At 52.0% G+C, this 26733-nt stretch overlaps 1 protein-coding gene across 11 annotated transcripts in view; it reads right to left on the bottom strand.

The window, feature by feature from the left end:
* Nucleotides 1-26733, bottom strand: part of TRRAP (transformation/transcription domain associated protein) — an 89800-nt gene that overhangs the window by 30972 nt on the left and 32095 nt on the right. For 6 of the 11 annotated variants that reach the window (XM_070460384.1, XM_020900594.2, XM_070460383.1 and 3 more), the window contains 27 exons: nucleotides 26160-26420; nucleotides 25510-25671; nucleotides 23884-23980; nucleotides 22463-22584; nucleotides 21966-22136; nucleotides 20514-20582; nucleotides 18114-18167; nucleotides 17965-17985; nucleotides 16294-16413; nucleotides 15939-16058; nucleotides 15425-15589; nucleotides 15150-15331; nucleotides 14785-14983; nucleotides 14215-14343; nucleotides 11641-11907; nucleotides 10330-10536; nucleotides 9163-9321; nucleotides 8951-9085; nucleotides 8596-8706; nucleotides 7601-7747; nucleotides 6026-6239; nucleotides 5347-5472; nucleotides 4530-4676; nucleotides 3746-3945; nucleotides 2930-3051; nucleotides 2546-2759; nucleotides 1321-1500 (listed from right to left, as the gene is read on the bottom strand). In XM_070460384.1, the coding sequence (XP_070316485.1) occupies nucleotides 1321-1500; nucleotides 2546-2759; nucleotides 2930-3051; nucleotides 3746-3945; nucleotides 4530-4676; nucleotides 5347-5472; nucleotides 6026-6239; nucleotides 7601-7747; nucleotides 8596-8706; nucleotides 8951-9085; nucleotides 9163-9321; nucleotides 10330-10536; nucleotides 11641-11907; nucleotides 14215-14343; nucleotides 14785-14983; nucleotides 15150-15331; nucleotides 15425-15589; nucleotides 15939-16058; nucleotides 16294-16413; nucleotides 17965-17985; nucleotides 18114-18167; nucleotides 20514-20582; nucleotides 21966-22136; nucleotides 22463-22584; nucleotides 23884-23980; nucleotides 25510-25671; nucleotides 26160-26420 (4101 nt within the window). The remainder of the gene's footprint in view (nucleotides 1-1320; nucleotides 1501-2545; nucleotides 2760-2929; nucleotides 3052-3745; nucleotides 3946-4529; nucleotides 4677-5346; nucleotides 5473-6025; nucleotides 6240-7600; nucleotides 7748-8595; nucleotides 8707-8950; nucleotides 9086-9162; nucleotides 9322-10329; nucleotides 10537-11640; nucleotides 11908-14214; nucleotides 14344-14784; nucleotides 14984-15149; nucleotides 15332-15424; nucleotides 15590-15938; nucleotides 16059-16293; nucleotides 16414-17964; nucleotides 17986-18113; nucleotides 18168-20513; nucleotides 20583-21965; nucleotides 22137-22462; nucleotides 22585-23883; nucleotides 23981-25509; nucleotides 25672-26159; nucleotides 26421-26733) is intronic. The other 5 variants (XM_020900597.2, XM_020900598.2, XM_020900595.2 and 2 more) reach the window with 2 other exon arrangements.

Genomic DNA, 26733 nt, shown 5'->3' on the forward strand with positions numbered 1-26733 from the left:
ACTCGAGTGGGTAGCCTTTCCCTTCTCCAAGGAATCTTCGCAACCCAGAGAGCGAACCCAGGTCTCCCGCACTGCAGGCGGATTCTTTACCAGCGGAGCCACCAGGGCGTCACTGAGTCGCGCCGAAGCTGCCGCGCGCTCCAGGGGCCCGCAGAAACGCAAGAGGGTCCAAACGGTCGCCTGCTTGGCAAGTGTAAAGTGAAGGAAGTTTTAATTTCTCATTTGTGAATGAAATAAGTAGAGGTCTCACAAACAAGAAAGGGTACCAACCATCCCTTTCAGAGGAAAGAAAGCGCCTTCCTCTGCCAGTACCGACTGGCTGTCTTCTGACACCCAATGCTCCAGCCAGCTTGAGCCTCCACGGGCTGACAGCCTGAAGCACACGCTCACAGATCTACACCTTGAGGGGCGTCCCCACTCCCACATGGAGCCCCGACAACCATCAGGACCGAGGCTCAGCCCTGATGGAGTTACAGGCTCCAAGGCTGCCCCAGCCAGACTGGGTGGAGACCCAGGAGGGTCAGAGTGGGTGGCCTGTGGAACCAGCTAGAGACACAGCTCCTTCAAGACACCGTCACTCCCCAGAGCGGTGCTTTAGGGTGCAATGTGGGCGACTCCTGACTTGGGAGAGGACCATCAGCAGAGAGCGAGAGGCCCTGTCCTCAGCAGCACCAACCCGTGATAAGCGACTGCTCTCAAGACCGAATGCAACACCAGATGCTCCTCAATTCCACCCTGAAATCCAGCCATGTGCGACACGGACAGACCCCCGAGGGCACTGCGCTCAGTGAGATACGTCAGAGAGAGAGGCAAAGACAGACACACGCTCATAACACAGAAAGCAGACGGCCAAAGGCGGGGGGAGGCGAGACGGGCCAAGACACGCAAAGGCACAAACCTCTGGTGATAAAACAAACTCATCACGGGGTGTAACGCACGGCACGGGGACTACAGTCAACAACGCTGCACTGTGTATCTGAAAGCTGCGAAGAGTAAATCTTAGAAGTCCTCATCACAAGAAAAAAAATCCTGTAACTATGTGTGGTGATGGATGTTAACTAGACTTACTGTGACCATTTCACAACACACAAACACACCAAATCCTCACATTGTACACCTGAGACTAACAGGATGTACGTCCACTGTACCTTGACACGAGAAAGGAAACAGTAAGTAACTGAACAGGCACCACACTCAGACCTTTCAGCAGAGACAGGTTCTGATGTGCTGCTCTCGCCCCAAACACCCCACGGCTGATACAGCATCCTCCCACCGAGCCGGGAGGCTGGCTGGGGAGGCGGCGCAGGCGCGGGGCGTTACCTCCTCCTTGGACTCGCTGTTCTCGCGCTCCCGGGGCTCCTGCTTGACGTGCGTCACCATGGCGAAGGCCGCGCGGTCGTGGCTGTCGGCCAGGTTGATGACGTTGGTGATGGAGGGCAGCATGGCGCCCTGGCAGCTGGTCCCGATGGGCGTGCTCTTCTCACACACGGCCAGGAGCAGCTGGGGGCGCGCGGGGGGGAGAGGCCCCGGTGACCCCCGAGTCACCTCGCCCCCAGCGCCTGGCTCACTCCATCCCGCTGCCCCCACCTAGCCAGGAGCCTGCACCTCCCTCCCACTGTCCTCACGCAGGTGCCCCCGACTCCACGTCTCAGCGGGCTGGACAGAGGGGCCAGCGAGACCAGGCCCCGGAGGCTAGACTGTGCGCTGGGCAGAGCCAAGGAGCGGCACGACCCGCTTCGCTGTGAGAAAGGCCTGAGAACGGCTGGGCGGCACCGGGTGGGTGAACACTAGTAGGACGCTCCTGTCGTTGTCGTGGCGAGGAGCGACAGGGAAGGCAGAGAAGCGGGGGCCGTGCCCTGGTGCTGCCTGGAGACAGGCCAGACCGCAGGCCAGAGGAGCAACGGCCAGCCCCTCCTCCAAGGTCTTTCTGACCACCTGACCCAGAGCCTGACGTACCCGCCCATCTCCTGAATGAAGAGCAAGTTGGGGAGCTCTGCCCACTGTGCCGCCGTCACGGTTCCACCTGCTGCTGCTCACAGCACTGAGCACAGACCTCGGCCCTGGTGGGAGCGCGCCCACACGCCCTCCCGAAGCCCGGCCACGAGTCCCTCCTATCCCTCGAGGGCGATCTCACAGCCTGGGTGTCAGACAGTGGTGCCTCCAGCAGGCGCAGCCCACAGCCTGTGTGCACAGCGTGCGTAACCTCCCGTTCTCACGGGAGGCCTAGGTTGCCTGGTGTGCACGCTGGTAATAAAGCCAAATAGTGAGGAATACAGACACCTGACCACAAGCTAGTTAGAAACGGAGGCCATCTGACTCACCGTCCACTGAAACAGCCTGACTGTCCGTGGGGGCCCTCACCCCCAGCTCCCTGGCCCCATGAGCCAAGGGGTCAGAGCCCGCGTGCTGTCAGGCCAGCTTAGCCTGGCCGCTCCACTTCCCAGCTGTTCGTCAATTCCTTCTTATTAGAGATGACAGCAGTTCTGCCGTGGAGACGTCTGCCTCTTTGCATGGGTGTGGACACCTGGCTCTGGGCCTGACTTACCTCAATGCACTGCTTGATCCAGAAGTGGTTCCCCATGGCCTCCCAGTTCTGGGAGCAGGTCACGTAAAGCAGGCGCTCGTAGACGCGTCGCTTCATTGAGTTGTCGAAAACCTCGAAAAACTTGGCCCTGATGAGCGGCTGGGCGCAGCGCAGGCCCGAGAGAAAGGCCGGCTCAAGCTTCGCGGTCAGCTCGCTGCCTGACAGCGTCTCATCCCTGGAACATTTGAACAAAAGGCTCACTAATGACGCCAACATACACTACGTGTCTTACGACGTAAACGAGTGTTTAAAACTTATTGTATATGAGAAGATTAAAAAGTCACACCACCAGTGGGTCAGACAGCACACCAGTGATGACATGACGTGTTTGGCTGCGGTGATTACCTGTAGACGTAGTTAACAAGGTCTAAAAACTGCGCATTTAGTTCAAGGTCTTCTGGAAAACGCTTTTCTATGTAGGTCATCATTTTCACAAGCAAAATGGACTTCTCCCGGAGTGTAGGTGTCTGCACAAATTTAAGAGCCAATTATTTGAGAAAGAACATGTGCAAAAGTATTTCAGTCATCTGCTCAACTGATTTTTAAGCTCCTACAGTCTTGTCAGGTAAAATAAGGTCATTTCTAAATGGTCCTTAGGATGCTTAAGATCAAGACAGGTGCCAACATTATTTTCCTGGGGTGGGGGCCTACAACTCACTTGGGAGAGAAAGCAACTAAACTAGAAAACAAATTGGAAGTTTGCAAGCATCTTAGTTACCAAGTAATAGTCCCTCATCGTTGTTATTTTTGGCTCATTTAACATTTTAACAGAAATAAAAGGAGAAGGGGACAACAGAGGACGAGATGGCTGGATGGCATCACCGACTCGATGGGCATGAGTTTGAGTAAACTCCGGGGGTTGGTGATGGACAGGGAGGCCTGGCGTGCTGCGATTCATGGGGTCGCAGAGAGTCGGACACGACTGAGCGACTGAACTGAAAACCACATTACAAAACCAGTTATTTCAAGTTTCTGTTTAAAATCTGTGAAGCACAATGAAAAAAATCCAACTTAAAAAAAAGATCCCATGAATGCAAATACTGGAGAGAAAAAATATTCTGCTTGAGAACTTGCAGAAGAACTTAGAAAGCAATGGCTGACTCTTCCCTTGCATACTCGGGAAGGTCCATAGGCCGGAGCCCAGGCCCCTGCCCGGCTCACCTGATTGGCTGCCATCGGGGAATTGTTTTTAACCCATTCTTCCACAATTTTCACCACGGACCGGAGGATTTTGGCATCGGGGGATTTCTCAATGAGGGAGGTCAGGATGGCCTGAATGAAGTTCTTCCTCATCTCCATGCTCATCACGGCCAGGCGCGTCTTCACCAGTTCCAGACTCAGCATCACCAGCTCACTGGTCCCTGCTCACGGGAGAGACGCTGGCTATTCCCACCACCCAAGTGGCTGGATCCTGCCCACGCCCTCCCCAGGACGCTTTCTCGCCGAAACTAGAGCTCCGGCATGTGAAGTGCCTCCTGGCTCTGACCACACCGCCTTGCCAGGGCGGCCCAACAGCCTCCTCACAAGGCAGGGGACGACAGAGCTGACACGACCGGGGGTTCGGCCAAGCCCTGAAGTCACGTGCATGGCCCTGGCGGGCCGAGCTCCCCTCCCCACAACACGTCACCCAAGTCCCAGAGCTCACAGCTCAGGTCTGGACCCTGAGACTTCATTCTTCAGAAACAGTGGCTCTGATTATGCCATCTCTGCTTATAGCAAAACTGTGAGATTAACTCTCATCAAGCGGCAAGTGTTTCTCAAAATCTCTTCATTCTTACAATCACAAACTTCAAAAGCAGTTTGTTTTAAAAGAGCGCTTGACTCTGGTAGTCAATGAAACGCTCAGAATCTCTCTGTTGAGAGCAAGTGATGAAGAACACGAAAGCAGGGCGCAGTGGAGCTGCCAATCGCGGCGGCCCTGAGGCGGCCCGGCCCAGCACGTCACCTGAGGCGGCCTCCGTGCTGCCCGAGGCGGCCTGCGGGCTCAGGTGCTCGCGCACCATCTTCTGCAGGGAGCGCATGAAGACCGAGATCAGCCTGTCGATGTAGCTTGGGTTGTTGCTGCAGGCGGACTTGAGGATCATCAGGGTCCCTGGAGGGGAGAGAGCGCCAGGGGGTTTCTGAGTCTCTAAAAGCTGAGTAAAATTCACAAAAATGTCACTTACTCCTAAAAACATTTAAACAACATGCTAGACAAAAACATGCTGTTTTTGACAAAAGTACAGGTTGATCTGAAATGTCACGTTGCCGCTGAGCCTGACACAAGTCTGAACTGCTCGAGTCCACTTGTGTATGGCTTTTTTCCAACAGTATACACAACGGCGCTGCAGGATCCTCAGTCAGCTGAACCTGTGGATGCGAGACAGCCACACAGAGACCCTGTACAGACACTAAGGCCGACGACACCCACAAGATGACTTCCCCTGCTTCGCCTGTGTGGGGTCGCCGCCCCAGGCCCCATGTGTGCAAGAGTCAGCTGTAAATATCCCATGAAAGTTTATGCTGTGGACCTTTAAACAACCCTGGAGGTGGGGGGTGGGGACGAGCACGTGTGTCTGAGGCAGAAAGAAGCTCTGAGGCTGGGTGGGGGTCTTTCATCTCCAAGACTCCAGGGGACCGTGGCCTTGGGTGCACCCAGCCACTTGCAGACACTCTCAACACCACATCGGCTCAGAGCTCCTCCCGACACGCTGTGCCCTTCCCAGAAGGCAAGCCCGTCCAAGTGAGCAGAGAGACGTGGGCCAGGCAGGACGCTCACTCACCGAAGAGCTGGGAGGGGTTGGCGCTGGTGGCCTTCTCGTAGTTGGTGAGCCCCTCGTAGATGACCTTGCCCACGGCCGCGTACAGACACTCCAGCTCCTCGTACTTGGAGGCCACGCTGGAAGTGCCTGAAACAGGAATGGGACTGTGGGGCCAGGGGCCAGCTGGCAGGCCCAGCCCGGCTCTGAGAGATGCTGACTCTCTGCAGGCCAGCACAGAGCTTCGTCGTCTGGGACCCGCGCTGACCCTCACCCCAGGAACCGTGGCTCCCAGTTAACAGAGCTCGGTGACCACCTTTCATGTCCCCGAGCCTCAACTCAACCCCCTAAACACACAGAAAACATGCCAAAATTCTATCCTGCCAGCTGTTCAATGCTTGACCAAAATGCTTTAATCAAACTTTCCTTTAACCTTACGGAAACGGTAATGTTTAGCTGATGAAGAAAAGCTATCTCCCAAGCGGACCAAAAAATGTAATGCAAAGACTTTGACTGTGAAGTTTTGTCAACCTTCCTTTTTTTAAAAGAAAGTTTCGTGGTACAATAAAAAAGCTTGGATGATAAAATGGCTCATATGGCAAGCGTAGGAGGAGGGAGCACTCTCAGTAACAAGCTCTGGGCCCACCCAGCCAGGCGGAAAGAAAAGAGAGAGAGGGGGGCGCAGACGGCCACAGCCACGTACTCGGCTCGGTGGGGAAGAGGCTCATGAGGCGGGACAGCAGGCTGTGCACGGCCCGCAGCACCTTGGTGTTCCCGCACGTCATGCAGGCGGCCACGCCCCGCTGCAGGGGTTTGAAGCTGCTCAGGATGGCCGGCGGCTGCAGGACAGTGAGCAGGAAGCTCAGCACTTCCAAGCCGGTGCAGATGTTCCCATAGTTCACCTGGTTTGGCTGCTCCTGCAACGGGGGAAACGGGCCATGCACGGATGAGACAGCATGTGAACGCCAGCGACAGGAGGGGGCAAGCAAAACCCAAGCCCCGTGCCACTGAGCACTCAGGACGTGCAACCAAAAAAACACCCAGAACCACGGAGGGGCGAGCACGTCAGGCGTATGAAGGAGCACCGTGTTCTGTGAACACAGCAGAAGTTCACAGTCTGCCTTTCAATAAGTTCACCTAAAGTATTTAGTCAAGCTTCCTTTAAAAAGTTCACGAAAACATTAGCATTTGGCTTAAAAAGGCAACTGTTGCAATGAATTTTGCTTTTCTCTTCTCATGTTTTTAGTTCAACTACATACATCCTTCCAAAAGGAAGTATCCTTGAAACTGTGTATAGTGAAATCAACTTATATTGTCACCACTAAAAAACAAAACAAAACAAAAGAATAAAATAGAGAACAGAGCACCAAGGTCCACAGTAAGGATTTAAGTTTGGCTTCAGGACACTCGTGTCTGCGGTTCACACACACACGCCCTGCGTGTGCACTACTTGAGGTGGACCCTGGGGAAAAGGCAGAGGTCATGGTGAGCAGACCCACTGCTCTTGGAAAATATGAACCTGTGAAGGGGCTGAGCTTGAGTCAGCTCAATCAGAACTGACTAACTCTGATAGGAAAATAATTTGACCTTTCAAAGAGAAATAGAGGCAAGAAATCTGCAGAGGATGTAGCAGTGAAGCCTAAGGCTAGCATCAAAGCACTCACTGCGGACCCACCACTCTAGAGCTCCTGTAACACAGGTCACCTGTGGGACCTTTCACAACACTTGAGCAGCAACACTAATCTTTTCAGCACAAAGTAACAGACCTTTACTGCAGGTTTTAAAATCTTGAAACGGAGAGTTTTCGGGTTTCACCAGAGACCGAGACAAACAGAACTGCGTCCTGGCAGCAAGACAGATAAGACAACACAGCAGCTTCCGCAACCTCCGAACAAACCGCAGGACCGCAGTTCTTACAGGAACAAGAACGTCCAAAAGCCATCAAAAGACTGGCACTTGGGGCTCTCTTAAAACCTGACTATATGGTGCTGTGGTCACTATTCAATCTGTATTCAAAAACAACTTTATTTTAAAGACTGTCGACTAAGTCAGTTAAACATGTTTTATTCCGGGCTAGCTGGTGGGTTGGTTTAAGAAATGAGTCTGTGAAAGGCAAGAGCACTACTCTGCTTCCAAAACTCCTAGCTCTACCCGGGGTGGAGGGGGAAGCATGGCGCTCTCCCCTCCCCTGCTGGAGGCCAGAAGAGCGGTGGGAGGGCCCCGACCGGCGGAGAGGAGCGGGCTTGGGGCCCACCTGTCCTGAGGGCCCCACACCTACCACACTCATCAGCAGCTTGTCGAACCACTGCAGCTTGAGCTCCGACTTGGCCCACATGTCTGGGCGCAAGGCCGTCTTCAGGAGGGTCACACACCGGCGGGACAGCACCTCCCCAGGAGAGCCCGCCGCGCTGGTGTTGTCGTTGACCTGGAAGATCACTGGGGTCAGGCCCGAGTTACCCTGCACACAGGGCCCAGGCTGTTCGCCCGCCCTGGCCACCCCGCACCCAGCCTCTGCCTCCGCTGGGACCCCGCTCCCTCACAGCGGGTCATCGATGACCCGCACTCATTTGTGTGACTGAAGGGGCGGCATCGGGGCGGCCGTGCCCAGCATGCTGCGGTGCTCAGGGGCGGATCGGCTGATAGGCGGGTAGCCTGTTTCCAGCACTTAAGAGATCCTCAATAGTGTTGTGAAATAGTGTACACTACTTCTTAATAGCGATAAAACTACTTTGTGAAGGAACTCTCATTTACAAGGGTTTCTTTGAAATATAAAAAGGAAAAGTTTCAGAAACGAATTGCCAACAATGGCATGAAAATATGTTACTGATGTGAACGGTAAACAAATGCAAGTTACAAAAAAAAAAAAAAGCAAGTTACAAGGCATCTGAACCACTGAATGCTGTCCACTACTTGTGTGGGCTTGGTCATCCCCACACCCTCAGGACACAGGCCACCGGAAAGTCAAGTAATCCAACCCAGGGTCATTGAACACCACCAACATGCTCTTAAATTGTAGACAGCCACTATATTATCACACTGATGGAAAAAAAGTTAAAAAAAATCCTATTATAAAACACAGGCAGATTTCAGGAACATCAGCATGTCACCAAACAAATCAAATTTGGTGAGAAAGGGACAAACTACTACAGACGAGCTCTCAGACCTGGTTTGTCTATTTCTTTTCTGACTGAACAGGCACAGACCATGGAGCTCGCTGAGGCTACCGGCAGCCTTCGTTCAGAAGGCCCCTAACCTGAGGCGCGGATACCACACCTGACAGGCCACGCGGATGAGGAAGTTCACCACGGTGTCCGTGTGCTGCTTGTCGATGGGCTTGGCGAGCAGGGAGTCTGCGCCCGGCAGAGACTGGCTCCGTCCGAACACCTGGAGACGCGGGGAAGGCGTTCTCAGAAGCGCGCCCCGGGCGGCCCCTGTGCTGGGCCCCAGGGCACCCCCGGCAGACGGACGAGCAGAGCTGTCACAGAGAATGGACGGGGCCGAGCCACCCCTGAAAGGGAACCAGGTCTAGGAAGCGGTGGTGCGGCCTGGTGGGGTGTGGCGTTGGCGCCCGGCCCGCATTCCGAGTCCGGATGAATGAACCGCTGGCGGCCCGGGCCCGCGCGCTCACCGCGCTGATGGCGCCCGTGGCCGTCCTGAAGCGCTTCACCTCCTGAGCGGAGTCCACCGACAGCCCTCTCTTGATGGAAGACGAGACGGAGGTGACGCCTTCTCCACTCGAGTTTGGGTCCATGTCTGAATCGGGCTGAAAGAGACGCACCAGCGCTTGACTCTGCCGCCGCGCTCCGGGGAGAGGCGCGGGGGAAGGCGCTGCCGCCCTACCTGCTGGTCCTTTATCCGCTGCAGCTCCCACTTGATGACGACCTCGGACAGGTCCACGGCCAGCCGCCTCTGCTCAATGGTGACGCTGGGCGTGAAGCCCAGCCGCTGCATGGCGCTCACCATGTGCTGCACCAGGTGGTGCCGCACGGGGTAATACACCTGCGGACACGGGCCATCACGCCAGGGCCGCCGGCGCGCGCACGCAACCTGCCTCTGCCTCAACACGCCAACCAACCTTCCGCCCGAGCATTCTGAACCATGACTTAAGCTAAGAAATCTCTCAGCACCTTCTGTAAGTATATTTACCATGCCCCCTTCATCCACTGAGTTCCAGTACAAAAGCATGTTTTAGCTTCTAAGGACCATCTTTAAAAAAATGCTGAAATACTGAATTCTTGTTAGGTAGGCAAGTCTACTGACATGTATTAAACTTAAGACGATATCATAACAGTTAGCCATGCCAAGAGGCAAATTCCTAATTCTAAACAGCTGACTGTAAAAGAACGAACTTTCAATTCAATCCTTTCTCCTCCACCCAACAATCTACGAAAAATAATCTACATATAAACAAATACAAGAAGGAGGTGATTTGGTTATAGAAAAGGAGATGCCAGTGACCTCCTCAAGAATTAATGACACTACTTCCCACCTTAAAGTAACAACTCGCCTGTATTCACAGATAACTGAATATGGTTGATCCTTGAACAACACAGGGGTTGGGGTGCCCACCCTCCATGAAGTCAAGAATGCGATTATAGAGTTTACAGTCAGTCTTCTCTATCCACGGTTCCACCTCCATGGATTCAACTAACCGCAGATCATGTAATATTACAGTATGTATTTATTGAAAAACATCTGCATATGAGTGGATCCACACAGTGCAAACCCTTGTTGTTCAAAGATCAAGTGTACTTACAAGAAAAATGTTGTCTTAGAAAGAAGCATACACCTTGGACACATCCACTAAACTACAGCAATTTCCATGCTGTAAGGCCACACACATACTCATACTAATCTATAGAGGAGAAATACCTTCACTGAAAGATGAGGACAACCTCATTAGTGCAGAAAAATGAAAGACGAGGGAAACTTCAAAGCAAATGTGCGAGAACGTATCAGTATCCGCTCTGAGGCCTCCACACCCACCCACCCGCAGCGTGTCCCCACCTTGAAGTGCTGCACGATCAGATGCAGGATGTGGACCAGCTGTGGGACCGTGTGGCCCTCCTCCACGATGATCTTCCTCGTCCAGTGGGTCAGCATCTGGTGCCCGTCCTCCATCCGGGCAGGCACCGCCGGGGTCAGAATGGCCATCGCCTGCCTGACAATGGCGCGCGCTTCCATGGCGTGCGCCTTGAGAAGACTGTGGAACACCTGAGACAGGACAGAAATTCTCAGTAAAGATGAAGGCTTTAACAAGCGAGATGAAAACAGTCACTTAGAAATAAGGCGTTATTTCTGCAAAAACAATTTTTAAACAATTCCTTGGAGCTCTCTTATTAGGAAAGCACAGAGTAGTGAGTTTCTCTTCCATTAAGTTTTGATCCATGAAAATGTCTTCTCTAATGTTTTCTGAGCACCTACTGTGTGCCTGTGCTGGACTAGACTCAGATGGTAAAGAATCTGCCTGCATGTGGGAGACCCAGGTTTGATCCCTGGGTTGGGAAAATCCCCTGGAGAAGGGAATGGCAACCCACTCCAGTACTCTTGCCTGGGAAATCCCCATGGACAGAGGAACCTGGCGGTTACAGTTCATGGGGTCACAAAGAGTCGGACATGACTGAAACACACACATGCACATACGAGCAAGCCCCAGCTCCTCCGGTGTGACCAGCGCGGAGTCGGTCGAGGCACACAGATCGTGGACAGGCCGGAAACAACAGGACCTGCTACGCCTGGGTGCCTGGGGGGGTCTCTGGCCCAGAGAAGTTCCCAGGAGGGCAGGGTCAGAGGAAACAATCAAGTGTGACTCAGAGGACAGGATGAGAGCCACCCCCAACCGGCTGCGCAGTGGGACAAACAGGCTAGGTGCTCAAGCGCAGGATCACACTGAACTCTTGACACAGACAGGGACGAGCTCTGTCAGAGTCACAGAACTTATAAGCAGGAGAAACCCAGGCTGCCTGACATCAAGGCCCAAACCCACTGAGCAACACTGGGAATGTGCTCGAGATGATCCACCCGGACAGTCAGGAGACGAGGACCCCAGAGTACCCGCTGTCTGTCTGCAGCTAACGAGTGGGCTGGGGCCCTGGACAGGCACATCTTCAGCAGCAGGCAGAGGAGCAGGGGGTGGACGAAGCAGACACCGTGTTGTTTCAAAAGCAAGGCTGAGAGGAAGGGGCGGACAGAGCAGGGGTGGGGGAGGGCGAGGGCGAATCACAGGGGAGGATTCAGTCACAAGACGACAGCAGGAGGAGCCTCTGTAAAGGCACCGGGGAAGACGACGAATCGGGAGGAGGCTACGCGTGCCAGTACCTGCAGGACGATCTTCTTGTGGATGGCGAACTTGGCAATGATGTGGGCCAGCAGCAGGTGCCCGCTGTACTTGCAGGCGGGGTCCACGCAGGCCTTGGACAGCAGGCAGGGCCACGCGAAGGTCATGAGGCGGCGCAGCTTGCTGTTGCGGTTCTTGTTGTTGTCGTGGATGTGGTGGGGCGCATGCTCCACCAGCAGCGTGGCAAACTGCAGCAGGTGGATGCGCAGCGAGTCCAGCATGTCCGCTTGCTTCTCGGGCTCCAGGACCTGCAGGCGTGGGCACCAGGGGGCGCTGCTGGCTCTGCGACCCCTGCCGCACGGGGCACGCACGAGTCTGCACCTCCGCACACGCATGCACACACACACACTACAGCATACGCCTTCGCATACGCACACAAATGCTAGACACACACCTCCGAGGGGCACTCACAAGCCTACACCTTCTCACACACACACACAGACTTACATGTGCACACACACCCTCTATACATGTAACATTCTGCTACCTCCGTACCTCTCAGGAGCACTCCATTAGTCTACGCCTTCACACATGCACTGACATGTACATACCCTCTATACACACAGCATTCTGTACCTCCGTACGTCCCAGGGGCACTGGACGAGTCTGCGCCTTCACACACATGCACACTATACACACACCTCCCAGGGCCACTGGACGAGTCTGCGCCTTCACACACGCACACACACACTCACACCCACATACCCTCTGCTACCTCAGTACCTCCCAAGAGCCCCTCGGCGAGTCTACACTTTTGCACATGCTCTCGATACACGTAACATTCTACCTCCATACTTCCCCAAAGGTCGGCTGGCAATCTATGCCTCCACACACACGCACACACACTCACTCACATACATGTACCCTCTACACACATAGCATTAAGCTTTATGGGGATGGACTCAATGACATCACATCAACTTTCCTTTATTAGGTACAGATTACAAACTTGCTGAATTTATTTCAGTGTTGAAGAGGGAGAAGGCGTAGAAGCTGGAATACAGGGGGCAGGGCGGGGTCTGAGCCCTCCCACACAGGGGGACTCATGACCGAGTTTCTCAATTTTCAAGTAACTGACTTTTTTCCCCTAGTCAACCATTAATTATTAACTTGTTTTTTTAGTATTATTAGAAAATGTTACCTACTCCCAAATTCTCTATTCTTAAAAAAAAAAATTACACTTTTCCATACAATCAAGGGTCTGACAGATTTCTCCATGTGTTTCATGGATATAAGAGAAATGTACACAGAGGAAAATTCTACCTGCCTCAGTGGAGTCACAGACCGACCAGACCATCCACTAAGAACCTTCACAACCTTCTGCCTCTCAGACCTGCGCCAGAAGCCTTCCACGACAGCCGTGTCATCACTGGGGGCCCTTTAGCCCCCAGCTCCCGCCCTTGGATCTGCGGCTTCACAGAGGTTCTTCCCGGGGGCGCCAGCCTGCCTCGCGCCATCGATCCTCATCCACACTCGAACTCCCGGCCCACACTGGTGCCAAGAGGCAGCAGGTGACTCCAGGATGCAGCCCAGAGGGCAGGCCGTGGCAAGGCCCGAGTCTGGGTCTCCATCTCCCCACAGCCGCCCAGCACACGGCAAGTGTCAGTATGTGGACCAAAAGCCATTCCTTGGGCTCAGTTCTCCCCCAGGAGGATGGGGCTGGGGTCAAAACTGCAGGAGGCGGCCTGTCTTAAGACACAAAGACCATGGAAAGCCTGGCCACGTGTCCTGTGAACAGCCTCCCCTCTACCTGGACCCCAGGCCAGGGGGTGAGGAACCTACTCTATTCTTCCCAAAGGCGGTAATTCATGGGCCACACAAGGAATGAAGTGAAGGCCCATGACGAATGAAGGTCCATGGTCACAACATCTGACCAGCAACTGTGCACACACACTCAGCCCAACCGCCTCAAGGCAAATGCAGCATCCGCTGGTGAAGCAGCCTGACCACAGAGCACCATGGGAAGTTCTCAAGAGAACACTTGATTCCCAAAGCCTCACTCGAGCAACCTGCAAACACTACTGTGCATGAGCCAAGACCCAAGTTAATTTCAGACATCCCACTGCCTTAGCGTTTCATGAATTTGGCAGCAAAGGGTCACAGTGGCAACTGGGTCCGGTCTCACATTCTCACCAGCTTTTAGCAGATTCTTTTGCAAACAGATCATGAAAACACTACTGACTGGCAATAGGGATTTCTGCAAAACAACCGCAACATGTGAGTTTTCAATGTGATATATTCTGCTTCTCACAGAAATCTATTAATGTGGCAAAGTTAAGTGATTCCACAGTGAAGTTGCCTTAATAAGTTCATTAGTAAGAATGACTACAATCATGAAAAATGAAAGCAGGGAATTAACCTTATTTTGAAGAATCCAACACACACACACCCCTCCCACACTGTATGTGGTTCATGACATCACCTATTTCAATGAACCCATCACACACACACACACCTCCTATGCTGTGCATGGATCATGATGTCACCTTATTTCAACAAACCCATCACACACACACACACACACCTCCCACGCTGTGCGTGGTTTGTGACGTCACCTTGGTAATGAACACACTGGTGATGCTCTCCGGGTTATCGCCTTCTGGATTGGGAGGTCCTAGGAGCTGCTCTCCTTCTCCCTTCTCAAAGCTATATAAGAAAGCAGGATTCAAGATATGCTGCAGAACCTACAAAAAAATTTTAAAATGAAGGAGAAAGAAAACAAAGCCAGGCTCGCTTGCTCTCTCACTAGGCAGAACCAGCTCAGTCCTGCTGCAGCATCCGGTCAGAACTCAGTCAGGGGTGCAGGTAGCAATCTTGTCTTTGCTTCCAGTGGTAACTGCAAAGGCAGGTTAACAACTTGAGGAAAAGAGACAGCAGACTCGGTCACTCTTCTCACCTCAAACAAGTTGTTTTATAAAAACAAAGGAACCAACACACCACTCGTCAGCACTGGTTCACAGCTGGACCTGCCTCATGTTTCTCAACAATGAAACTTCCTTCCTGAACAGCCCAGACTGCTCTTCCAATGTCAGGAAAGACACAGAAGACCATGAGCAGAGCACCCTGGCTTCCGAGAAAACGAGCTCAAGCATCGTGGCTTCTCCTGCAGCAACAGAGGGACCCACCTTGGCTTTCAGCTCATCTCCGAAGTTGGGGTCATTGAAGTCCACAAAGCGAAAAAACAGGGCCCGTTTCTGGGCGATGTTGTAGTTTTTGGGAATCTCCTCCTCCATGTACTCCTTTAGGAAGGTCATGTTGCAGAGGAAGCGACCGGTGAAGGCCCGGAGCAGCTGGAATAGCAGCTCAATGTCTCCATAATTCTTCCTGCGTGTTCGAAGGAGAGGGCATGTGACACCACAGCGAAGGCCATAACTGCCGGGGACATCCGACCTGGCCCCAGCTGCTCAGAGCCACAGCCCATGCCTACACACACTCAGAGACCCCCGTGATGCACGGCACAGGAAGAGCCCCGGGCCCCGGGCGCACCCACTTGCAGTAACTCAGCAGACAGTAGGCCAGCAGCTTGGGCTCCTTCCAGTTGGTGGCCGCCATGTTCTCCTTCCGGTGTCTTTCTTGAAAGGTTTCACTGACCCACACACGCCTCAGCTGGCTCACCAGGGAGTGCTGACTGGCCAGCCAGGAGTCCTCGTTTTTAACGATGATACTGATAATCTGTCAAAGAGGAGACAGTGAGGACACCGGCAGGACTCCCCCTGCGCCCCAGCAGCACGCTCGGGGCACCAGCCGTGTGGGGAGCAGCGCTACCTTGACGGCCTGGAACTGCAGGTCCAGTCGCAGGGTGCTGGTGCTTGGCGAGCCAGGGCGCGCCGCCGTCTGGGTGCCGCCCGGCAGCAGCAGTGTGATGAACCGATTGGGGTTGGCCGCCAGCACGTCTCGAAGAGGTCTAGCATCTTTGTGTTTTAAGAAACTCTGGAAACAAAACAAAGAGCTGTTTTAGGCTAATCAAGACCCACAAACTATTTTAGATGATATAAATTCTAAGGTTCTTCCTAAATCTCTTGAGGTAGACTAAAAAAATTAAAAGACTACAAAAGTACTCTCTTTAGAAAGTGCTTTTTAGACACTTAGTTTTCACAATCTGAGTAGCTCATTCGTCCATTACGATCAAAGTCCTGCAAAGAAGGATTCCCGGACCTGAGCTTTTCTCAGTAGGACACGACAACGTGTCTAATGCTCAAGTTATATCAGAGAAAAATAAAACCTCAACAGTCAACTACAAATTTCAGACTGTCAAGCAGCACCGCAGCCCGGCTCCCACCATGAACATGCGGCTCCACTGGGGGTCGTTCAGCGTCGCCTCCATCATGAACAGCTCCACCGTCTGCGAGGGGTGGCGTGTCAGGAACTTGATCAGAGGTTCTCTGAAGGGACTGCCAGCCTGGAAGACACATGGTGAAAGCTGCACTTCCCGGGGCTCTGAGGCGTCTCTGGTCCAGTGACCGCCCACGGCTCCGTGTGCACCCTCTCCCCTCATGAGTGCAGTGCACGCTCCGTGAGCCAGCATGAACACCCCCCACCTTCCCCCGCTAGATTAACCCAGCTGAAACATGACCCTGGAAACACCGCCTGTCGAAGACAGAGGAAGAATGAGACGAGCCCGAGCTTGGCCTTACCTCGATCAACATGGCCCGTTCGGTCTTCATCACTACCTCGAGCAGAGGCTTGACCAGAGTCTGGGGCGCAGCTGGGATCAGATGAAAAAGGTTTATGATGGCAGAGCAGATTTTCATCTCCTAATGGAGAAAGCCAGAAGTTACAAAACAGGCCAATTCATCGCGCCAGCCAGAGGCATCAACGTCACCACAGACCCTGCTAGGCTCTACTACGTTCGCAAGGCTCGCCAGCAGAAGCAGAGTTAACATGGAAAAAGCCACAACTCGCCAACCTCAGCTTCCAGCTGTGGTCGGAGGAAACGACCTGCCCTGGGCTCTCAGCGGAGGGCGGGGTCACAGCTGGTGACACTGCCACGTCCGCGTGCACACACACTGACCAGGGTCAGGAGTGACCTCTCGGGCCGCCGAGGTGAGCCCCCCCAGGGGGGGGTCGTGCCCATGGCCTGAGCGTTAGGGGTCCCCCACGTGGCCGTGACCTCATAGGGTCTCCCCAGTGCAGCAAGTTCTGAGGGCACAGACTCCTGCTGCCCCTAAAACTCAGTCACAAAGTCCTCAAAACATACGGGAAGTCTTTACCCCGGAAATTAACTATCAGCGGAAATAAGTGACTGACTGTGGGACTAAGAATTTGTCAAGCAGGCCTGGAAACAAAGCTGAAAAACTGCTCCCCGGAACCACGTGAAAAGTGGACTGCTTGGTGACCAGTCCCCGTCACCCCGACTCTGCATTCTCGCGTCAGTTCCCACGGTTTTGGGTCCGCCATTCGGGCCACGGGGGCGGAAGATGCCCTGATGTCCCTCATGGGTGGGGGGCCGGGTACCCAGACCCCACTGCGGTAAAATGGGGATGGTAAGCGCCGGTCAGGGGCACCGGGTCCCGGCAGCAGAGGAGAGAGTGCTCAAAACGTCTCTAAGTCAAGAGGCCAAACGTGAGAGGGGTCAGAAACGAGAAGCATCAGCTCACCTCACCCCCGGCCTCCCCTGGAGTGCCCGTCTCCAGTGTTTGAGTTTGGGGGCAGGATAAGTTAGTTCGATCCTCAAGTTCAAATAACCTTCTAAAAATGGCACTTTCCTCTCCAAGGCGTTGGTTTTCAAAGCCCTGTCACGGAACCACTGCTGGCCCTGGCGTCGCCACCGGGAGGGGCGGCAGGAATGACAGGCGTTACCACCCCTGTTTTACGGAAGAGGCAGCGCGCGGCCGCGCCGCCTCCCCAGCCACCAGAGGGCGCTGTGCGCGGGAGACGCACACGGGGACTGGCTGTGGGAGGGCCGCGTGAGGCAGCTGCTCCGTCAGGCGGGCAAGAAGGAACTAGGCCTCCCAGCTTCTAACAGGCCTCCTGCATTCTTTGCCGTGTCTCCTCTCAAGAGGCTGTTAGATGTGTGAGATCATACAAACGGTATGAGAGCAAAAACCCGAGGGAATCAGAAAAATTGAGATGTGGCGAGTCCAGCGTGTGGGAAACAGAACTTAGAAACTGGCTTAAGAAGGTCCTCAAGGGAAACATGCGTGGCCCCCGGACAGCTCACGGCAACGGTGGCACCACAGGTCCGCCACAGACAGACAAGTACGTCACTGCACTCAGGCACGACACACTCCGTCCACCACAGAACCACAAGTCACGGCAAAACCAAGGACGAGGACAACCCCTCCTGCGCCTCCACTGGTTCTCACCTCTACCCCTTCCACGGCAGGCTGAACCAAAACAAAAGTTACAGCATGAAAAAAGGCAACGCAAAGGTAAACAGAACAGAAAAGAAAGGAAAATTACACTGTTCTTCACAGTGCAAGTCATAAACTGACTGTTAATAGGTTGTTCTCACCTCAAACTGACAGAATGGAGACAAGGAGCATCTCCCGCACTCTGAAATGCTCTCCTGAGGATGGGGAGGAAAATCATCTTTTTTTCTATTTATGTTATTTACACAGAACTTCCCACACACTCAAAAACACAGTCAGGGTTATTGGGGTAAACAAGACAGTGAAGACACAATTGTCAAGAAAGCACAAAATAGTTAACAGATGCACAACAGCAAAACAGACACCTTCCACCCTTCAGATGTCAGAACGTCTCTTCTGACAGCGTCGTGGGGCGTGTACTCTTCCCTAAATTTAACAAAGGGTTTTGGAATTCTTGTCCAGGGGAGAAACTGTAAGACTTTGCTGTAAGCAAATACATTTTAAAAAATTGTTCTGTTTAGAATCAGTAATTCAAGATTTTCTGTGAGGGCTAAGACATGTTAAGCTGAAGCTGGAGAAGAACCAGGGGGCTTAATCCCCATCAATTAGGCATGTCTCAGGCCTGCACACTCAGAAGAACCCACAGGCCATGACACCACCCACTGGATGGACATCTGGGTTATCTTGTGAAGTGAAGCTGTTGTGCGTGTGCACGTGTGTGTAACAGGTGGTCACGAGCTCTCCCCTGTAAGTTCAACGGCAAACAGGTAAACATTCCTAATGTGGTGATAATGCAAACTCGGATCATCAGGGGTAAAGGTGTCATGGGGAATGATTATTTTTATTCAACTTCTAGCACATCATCAGTTACAGTTTCTCAACTGGGCAATGTTATTTGGGAATCCAACCAAATCAACTGCTCCTCAATCTGTGGAGCAGCCACTGAAAGCCCTCAGGGTTCAAGAGCAGACAGGAAGCTTGGCTCTGGGCTGACGCCAGAAACCACAGCCACTCTGCCTTGGACCCCAAACACTGGCCCCTGAGTGCGCAGCCTTGAGTCCCTCAGCAGTGAGATGCTCTCGGGGACACGCTCACTGCTGAGCGACAGGCTTCAGCAGGAGCTGAGCGAACTCCCAGTGCCCATGGCCCCACTCCTTGAGCAACGGACCCCCACTCCATGTTAGCTTCACTGAAAGTCTGTGGGATCTTTCTGATCTAACAGAAGTTGTTCATCTACCTGCTAGGGCTTTAACGTTTATTCTAAAATTGCCTAATGTTTCAGAGAATTAACAGCTAACAGTAAACACAAGCATAAAATTTAGAGCAAAAACGCCTAACAGATGACAGCTGGAGAAGAGAAGTAGAGAGGCACCAGTGCCTGCTCCCAAGCGTTTTGGTTTTTCAAATACGCTCCGCTTTTCTCCCATGAGGATTTCCTGATTTTCTTCCCCGATATATATAAATAACAAACCTTCAAAGAGGTCATGAATGGTTTAACACGCCTAAAGAAAGTTTAAAATCCTGGTTCAGTTTTGCTTGTTGGCTGTTTAGAAGCAGCAGGAAACAAGACTCACATAAAAAGGACACCTTGACATAGAATGGTTAACACAAAGCATAATAAAGCCAAAATAAATAAAATGCAAGCTGGGATGAAACACAGCATCCAACGAATTGGCACAGGAGCACGGAACGCCACGTTAACGAGGCCTCTGCAGAGCTCGGGAACCCCTCATCGGGGTACTGCTGCAGTTCCACGGGGCGGAACAGGAGCTTGTGGAAGACACAGCCCACCGAGAGGACAGACATCAACTTAAAAGATACTTTAAAAGAGTATTAACATCTACGAGTAAGATTAGAGTCAAAACAGCAAGAAGCATTCATTTGTAACAGACAAAGTAAGTCTTTAGCGACCCACGTCGGATCCTTTAAAAGATTTAACTAGAGTGGTTTTCCCTCCAAACTGTAAAAAAAAAAACAACATATTTTAAAGTACGGGCCATCTGGCCTTTGGGCAAACAACTGGGGTGGGGGATTCAGACCTAGAGAACACCTGTGCCAGGATTCATGTGATGCTTTATCACGTTCTCCTCGGTGCTTTATGAAGGCCTAAAACCTCTGCTCAGCTTGTGAGGCAATGAGGGCGGAAAGCAGTGGGAACAGCAGCTGAGCACTGCACCCCCGTGCAAACGACAGCTGCCAAGAACTGTCCAGAAAGCACACTTTATTCACTTTAAAGAAAAGCTAGTAAAAGTGAAATACTAACATGTCCAGCTTCCCAGGATTCTCATCAACAAAAACATCGTGTTAAAGTCAACAAAAGGGAAATTTTTTAAAAGAAACACAAAAAGGAATGTTCAATGATTAAGAGAAATAAAAGCCAAAATGTAATGCTAACAAAATATGTGTAACAGGTTACATGGACTAGAGTCACACACAACTAAACCTCTGACCGGGATTTAATTAAGAGCATGGCTCCGACGTTCGCATCACTAACGGCAGTGCCCGGCGGCGGGGCTGCCCCCGGAAACAAATGAGTCACTCACATTTCCGTCGCTCCTCTGGCCCCCTTTGTGGGTGAGGACCACCACTTCCATCCACTTTCGCAGATGTTGCTGTTGAAAAAAAATACATCCTTAGACATTTTTTCTTGACAATAGGAGCAACTCAGTTCCAAAACAGGTGAAAACCCATAGGTGAGCAATTCCCAACTTACTCAACATGAGAAGAGCAGTGTTTCTAATTACTGAAATAGCGCAGCCAAATGAGTGATGAGAGTAACTGACGTTTGCTTATGTTCTAAAAATAGGAAGGCTGAATTCACCCCGATACAGCAGGAAACGTCCTGCAACTGGTCACTCCAACAAGAGGACGTGTATTCGTGTTACTCTGTGCCGCGGCGGTCCCCCGAGTCTGCCCGGAGCCAGCAGCCAGGCGAGGCATCGGGGCAGAGACGTGACTGAGCAGACGGCACCCCTACCCTGTGGAGCTCCGGTTCACAGCAGGGGAAACGGGGTAAAACTCAGGCACCTGCCACGTGACAGGAGCTGGAACCAGCGACGGGAGGGCCCTGCACAGGTGGCCAGGCCAGAACAGGGAAGGAGAGGGAAGAGCGTTCCAGGTCGTATGCGTATAGACCGGTAGGTACGTATCTGTATCATATATGGAAGCTTAAAGGGAAGGGGCCTTGCAATTTGGAGAATTCACTTACATTACACTCTACTATTAGGGTATCACTTAAAAATTTTAGGACCTATCAATTCCCAGTTAGGTATTTGGGCCATGGTTCATTTCTTTGGTATCTACAGACAAGAAAACAGCATGTAAGGCTTAAAAGCTGCACAAAAAACATGCATGTTTGTAGTAACATACTGCAAAATCGTAAAGTTAAATTATTTATAAATGTTTATTTACAGAATGCAAAATACAGTTAATAGCTGAAACTCTCCATCTGTTTACTCCTCAGGTTTAAACACTGTTCAAACAGATCTTTTATGTGTATAACTATCTCCTTGCTAACTGTAAAAACTCAAAAGGATTTCTAAAGCCCTTACAAGTTCTTCACCACATCACTGTCGACAAAGGCCAAAGACTGGGAACAATCAAGATGGTCACCAGCAGGGAAAGATGCGGTACAGCCTGGCACGTCCCCGCCATGAAACACTGTGTGGCCGTAAGACAAGGATGAAGAGGCGCTTTGAGTACCCATCTGAATGATGGGGCAGTAAATGTAAAAAGAAAGAAGAATGGATGGATCCCACTTCCCTCTGTGGGAAGTAATCGAGGAGACGTATGTCCCATGACAAACGGGAAGCACCTCTAGAAGGACACACAGGAGACTGTTCCCGCTGGCTGTCTCCCGGAAGAGGAGATGTGGGGATGGGATGGAGGCTGCTCACAGGACACCCTCCACACCTTCTGAGCTGTAAGTCATGTGAGCGTAATTCACTTTTTAAAAAAGTTTGATCTCTCAGGTTCCTCATACACGTCTGGCTTACCATCATCTGATCACAAAATTTATCATTGAAGGAGTTTGGGAAGAGCCTGGTCACCGAGGTCAGACGATTGACGACGTTGAGCGTCAGGCTCCGATAGTCCCCCAGCATCATCAACAGCGGGCGCATGTGAGTGTGGATCTGGTCTACTTCTATGGTAGCACCTTCTAAAAACTATTAACAGAGAAAGGTTACAGGGGAAAAAGATACCAGAGTACACCTCATGCTACCCAGAACTCACAGTCAAGTCTAGCAGCAAGTTTCTGCTTTGCTCGGGAAAATGCAGCATTAACCCTATATATCCTAGAAGTTTATGATGAAATGAGGAGGACTGGGCATTCCTGTTTAATTTTTCAAGGGTTCAGGATGGCTATGAAATAGAGACACTATGACACTCCCGGGTGGGATGAACCACACAGGCAGGCTCCTGAGATACAGACAAGGTCAGCAGGATGAGCTAAGTGTGGATCTCCGCCCCCCCCCCACCCAGCCCCACTCACCTTTCTCATGCAGGCTTCTCCGGCCTCCTGGAGCTCGCTGTTGGTTGAATTCAGGGCTTTGAAGAGCGCAGCAATGATCTTCTCTCTGGACTGAGGAAGATAATTGCAGGCCGCAAGTGCATCTTTAGGGAGAGAAATCAACACGATTTTCATCATTTACCTGAAAAACGTACAGCAACATCCTGGTCTAAAGGCTTTACCAACCAACTAACACACGAATCATTAAACTTCTTTCCTAATAACCCGGCTTCATGAAAGACAAAAGAATGCGTGGCCTTCTACTCACAAGGTCACTATTATCTATAACTATGATATAAGAAGGTAACAGCCTGCCAGAAAGCCCACGGTCAATCTTATTGTCCAGATAAATGGAGGGGTGAAAAGGAAAACAATATGAAAACAAGGGTGAGGGGGGTCCCCAACGACACCCCTGCCCCCGAGATGTCTCACAGGCAAGGGTGTGAGACCCATGGGCGCGCGCACGCTGTATTAACACTGAGGGCTGAGCCTCGGGCTCTGTGATGAAGGAGACGGACACAGAGCTCAGCGTCTCTCCATCATCTGTGCCCCAGCATGCGGGGGGAGGGGGGGGGGGGGGGCGCGGATCAAAGGCCTCAGGACAGAGGACATAACTTGAGCCTGTATGTTACAGGTTAGTTAAGCAGTAATGTTCCAGCTCGTGTGAAATGCGTGAGGGGTGCCCCAAGGAGAGGAGCCCCAACAGGAGGGGTGAGAAGACCCCCTGCGTCCCCCTGCACCCTGGCCTGCCATGTCTTGAGCGCCATCCTCAAGCTCTGCCTCTCAGCTCCTCTACGTCTAATTCAAGCAGGATTCTGGCAATATTTCACTACGTCATTAAGTGTGTAAAAGTCAACGAGAGACCAAGTTAGCCACTGGGTATTTACCAAAGAGGAGGAAACGACTGGTTCTAAGTATGAAGGCAAGCAGTGTATTTTCCTAAATTATGTACAATTTCTGTGCTAAACAATGATGACTGACATTCTTAATGAAAGCCTGGAGACAGCAGGAGTCTCAAATGCTCCTAAATCATTAAAAAGTCTAAAAAGATCTAAATACTTTGATTCAGATAAAAATGGCAAGGTGTCAGTGGTGTGACGACACTCTTAAACCAGGAAATTAGAGACACACCTTAGAGAAATGTTCAGTTCCCTCAAGAGAGCTACAAAGAGTTTACAACACAGTAAAATCCAGTTTATTAGAGTAAAATAATTACTTAAATCCTAGCAATCTATACAGTCCAATGACATCTCATTATGCAGCCTGATAAACATATCAACAACTTTTTTTATTTCCCCTTAGAGACCACAGAGAGTCAGAAAAGTCAGACAACAAAAAAGGCCGTCATCCCCGCCCCCCAACTTCCGTGCCCGCTAACTTGTTTCAGATTTACATGAACTTACTTAGGGCCGCGATCCGGAGAGGCACAAGCGACGGCAGGCTTTTGTAACAGGGCAGCTTTGTTAAAGCCGAATCTTCAGCCTCGCACAAGTTCAAGAGCTGCAAGAGACAGAATGACCCTAACGTGGCCTGCTCTCACTGAGGACATGACCGTCAGCCACACACGACACGATTAACCAACTAAACCCAAATCCCAAAGCACTTAAGTATCGAAATGTCACTGGACTTCCTTATTCTAAAGCAAAACTCAGTCAACCTCTGTGAAGTAAGTTCTTTTGCACTCTCACGGGGCTCTGATACCATCCTGTTTTTTCTTTATGCAGAGGATCACTCTATCTAAATGCAAATTCCATGTTGGGGGGACAATGCCTTGCTCACAGACGTTTCCCAGTGCCTTGGGCCAAGGCCCAAGAAATAAACACGCTGTAATTCAAGTATTTGAGCAGTAATGCTTTTTCTCTCTTTTCAAGCACACAGAAGCATAAGAAGGAAGTATTTTATTGGAAATACTATATAACGCAGATACTCCAGCAGCTGGTCTTCCAGACATTTCGCCAAACTAGTACACATTTATATATCTACTGCCTAAAGTACTATATATGGTGTTCTACTACTACTTTCCCCTTCTACTGACATCATGGACAACTTACATAAGGGCTATAACCAAGGTATTAAAAAAAAAAATCAAAGCTAGAACACACGATCAATGACCTTATGTCCAAGTAAAAACAAGGGACTTAAAGAATCAAGAGGCAAGTTTTTTCATAGCTGGAAGGTCAGACTTGGTGTGGACAAGGAAGAAACTTGCTTCCTTATGACTTCTGGCTCAGTTTAGTCTGACAATGCCTCCAGAAGAAGTCACATCTTATAACCATTTCAAATTAGGCTAATCAACAGCCCATTATTGAGTCTAAGTTAATATCTATGATTTGACTGCATCTACAGTTGAGTTCCTATTCAGCACTGTCTAGTACCATCCCACACTGTGATACTGACTGACAAATACGTGGAAGGTACCATCCATCACTGCCTATTATCTTGGGGTCAAGGGGCAAGTCAAGTCCACCAAACAAAACGAGAGCCCAGCAGGGCAGCGCAGTGATGAGAGGCCAGGTTCCAAAACGACTGCGGTGGCTCCAGCCTAAGCTCTCCAGCTCACCTGCTCTGGGGCTCCGGGTGCCTAACAAACCCTAAGGCTCAGGTCTGGCACCTTCAGAGAGAGAGTGCTCAGGGTCTGTACTTCACATGGTACTGCCGGAGCCAGGTAAGGGCGCTCACATGAAGGGAGTTCTCAGCAGGGCGTGGCACACTCAAGTCTCATAAACTCAATAAACTGGAAGCCTGCTGACATGCGTGATAGAGGAGGATGGTACAGTCTTGGCTCTAAAATGCACTTCAAGGTCCTAAAGAGCAAGCTCCCCGTGAAGGCTAACAGAGCTCCAAGGACTCAGCAACCCCCCACCTCACTGGACATCTCAGACACGCGCCTCCCCCGCCTCAGATGTAACACGCCTGTGCGGGGGGGCTGAGCCAGGCGCCGGCTGGCTCCCTGCGGCCACTGCCCCTGCCTCCGCGCACAGACGGGCTGCCAGACGCACGTGGCGACCCTGCCCACGCTGGGCCCCTACCTCTGTGTAGAACACCTTGTGCTCCACCACGTTGAGGTCCATCGTGAAGAGCCGGGGCTGCAGCGTGGTGCAGAACGTGTTCCCCTCCATCAGGCCGATCTGGGCGTTGGCGGGCTGGTGTCGCAGCAGGTGCTTCTTAGGGGGGACCATGTCCTGGAGGACCTGGGGGAGGCGTGGAGGAGGCACCGCTGACCGGCTGCCCCTCAAAAAGCAAACACCTCTCATTGCAAGATCCTAAGCCAGTTAGCAACCTAAAAACCATAACTAAGATCAAGTTATCCTAGATATCCCTCAGTTAGGAAAGGGAGGAGCTATTTCAAATGCTGACGCTGGGTCATGGAGAGATGCAGTCAGACACATTCCACTGCTCGGGGTCCAGAGCAGCTTGCTCTTACAACAGCAAAAACCAAAACAAGGATGAGACCAGGTCGTGCTCATCAGGCCCAGAAAACCAGCCTCTGCCCCTGACAGTCACCAACACAGGCGTTAATATAAGGACGTTGCCATCTGCAAACCTGAGGTCAGAATGACCTCAGCACGTGTAACAGCACTTAGCTCACTAGATACAAAACGACAAGTTCCGCATCATGAGCACTCACACCTGGAGGAGGACAAAGCCTGCAGATGCTGCGCCCGGGACGGCGCCTCACCTCCTTGTGCGGCTCCATGATCACGGTCACGCTCTTCCCGGTAACCTGGGCCAGCACCTGCAGAGAGTGCATGGCCTGCTTCCGCACGGTGGAGTTCGGGGACGTGACCTCCCGCACCAGGTCGTGGGTCACGTGGTGGAAGGACTTCTCCTGGGCCGCCACGATCTCCTCCGCCCTCTCTTCGTCCTTGAGGGGCGTCGCACACCTCATCAGAAGCTGCTCCAGGGTGGTCTTGGCCATGGCGACCGCCCCGTTGGAAACCTGCAGGCCAGGGACTCCTCAGCACCAAAGATGGGCGCTGCTGCACCCAGCACCCACGTCTGCACACCTGCCCGCCCGCCCCAAACGCAGCCACTGGGGGCCCGCGCCCCTCACACACCAGCTAAGGCGTCAAGACTGCCTCGTGTTGTCCTCAAGGTACTCCAGTAGCTAACCCTGCTGCTTAGAGATCAGTTGTTTGTCCTTCAGGAAGAAAATGCGTGTGTAGACTTGATCCTCGTGCTTACCAAACAAATTTAAACAGGGGTGCCCGCCATCTTCTGCTTGTTTGTGCTACATCCATGTAAAGGTTCAT

Source organism: Odocoileus virginianus, chromosome 33 (genome assembly GCF_023699985.2).
Source record: "Odocoileus virginianus isolate 20LAN1187 ecotype Illinois chromosome 33, Ovbor_1.2, whole genome shotgun sequence".
NCBI classification, from domain to species: Eukaryota; Metazoa; Chordata; class Mammalia; order Artiodactyla; family Cervidae; genus Odocoileus; species Odocoileus virginianus.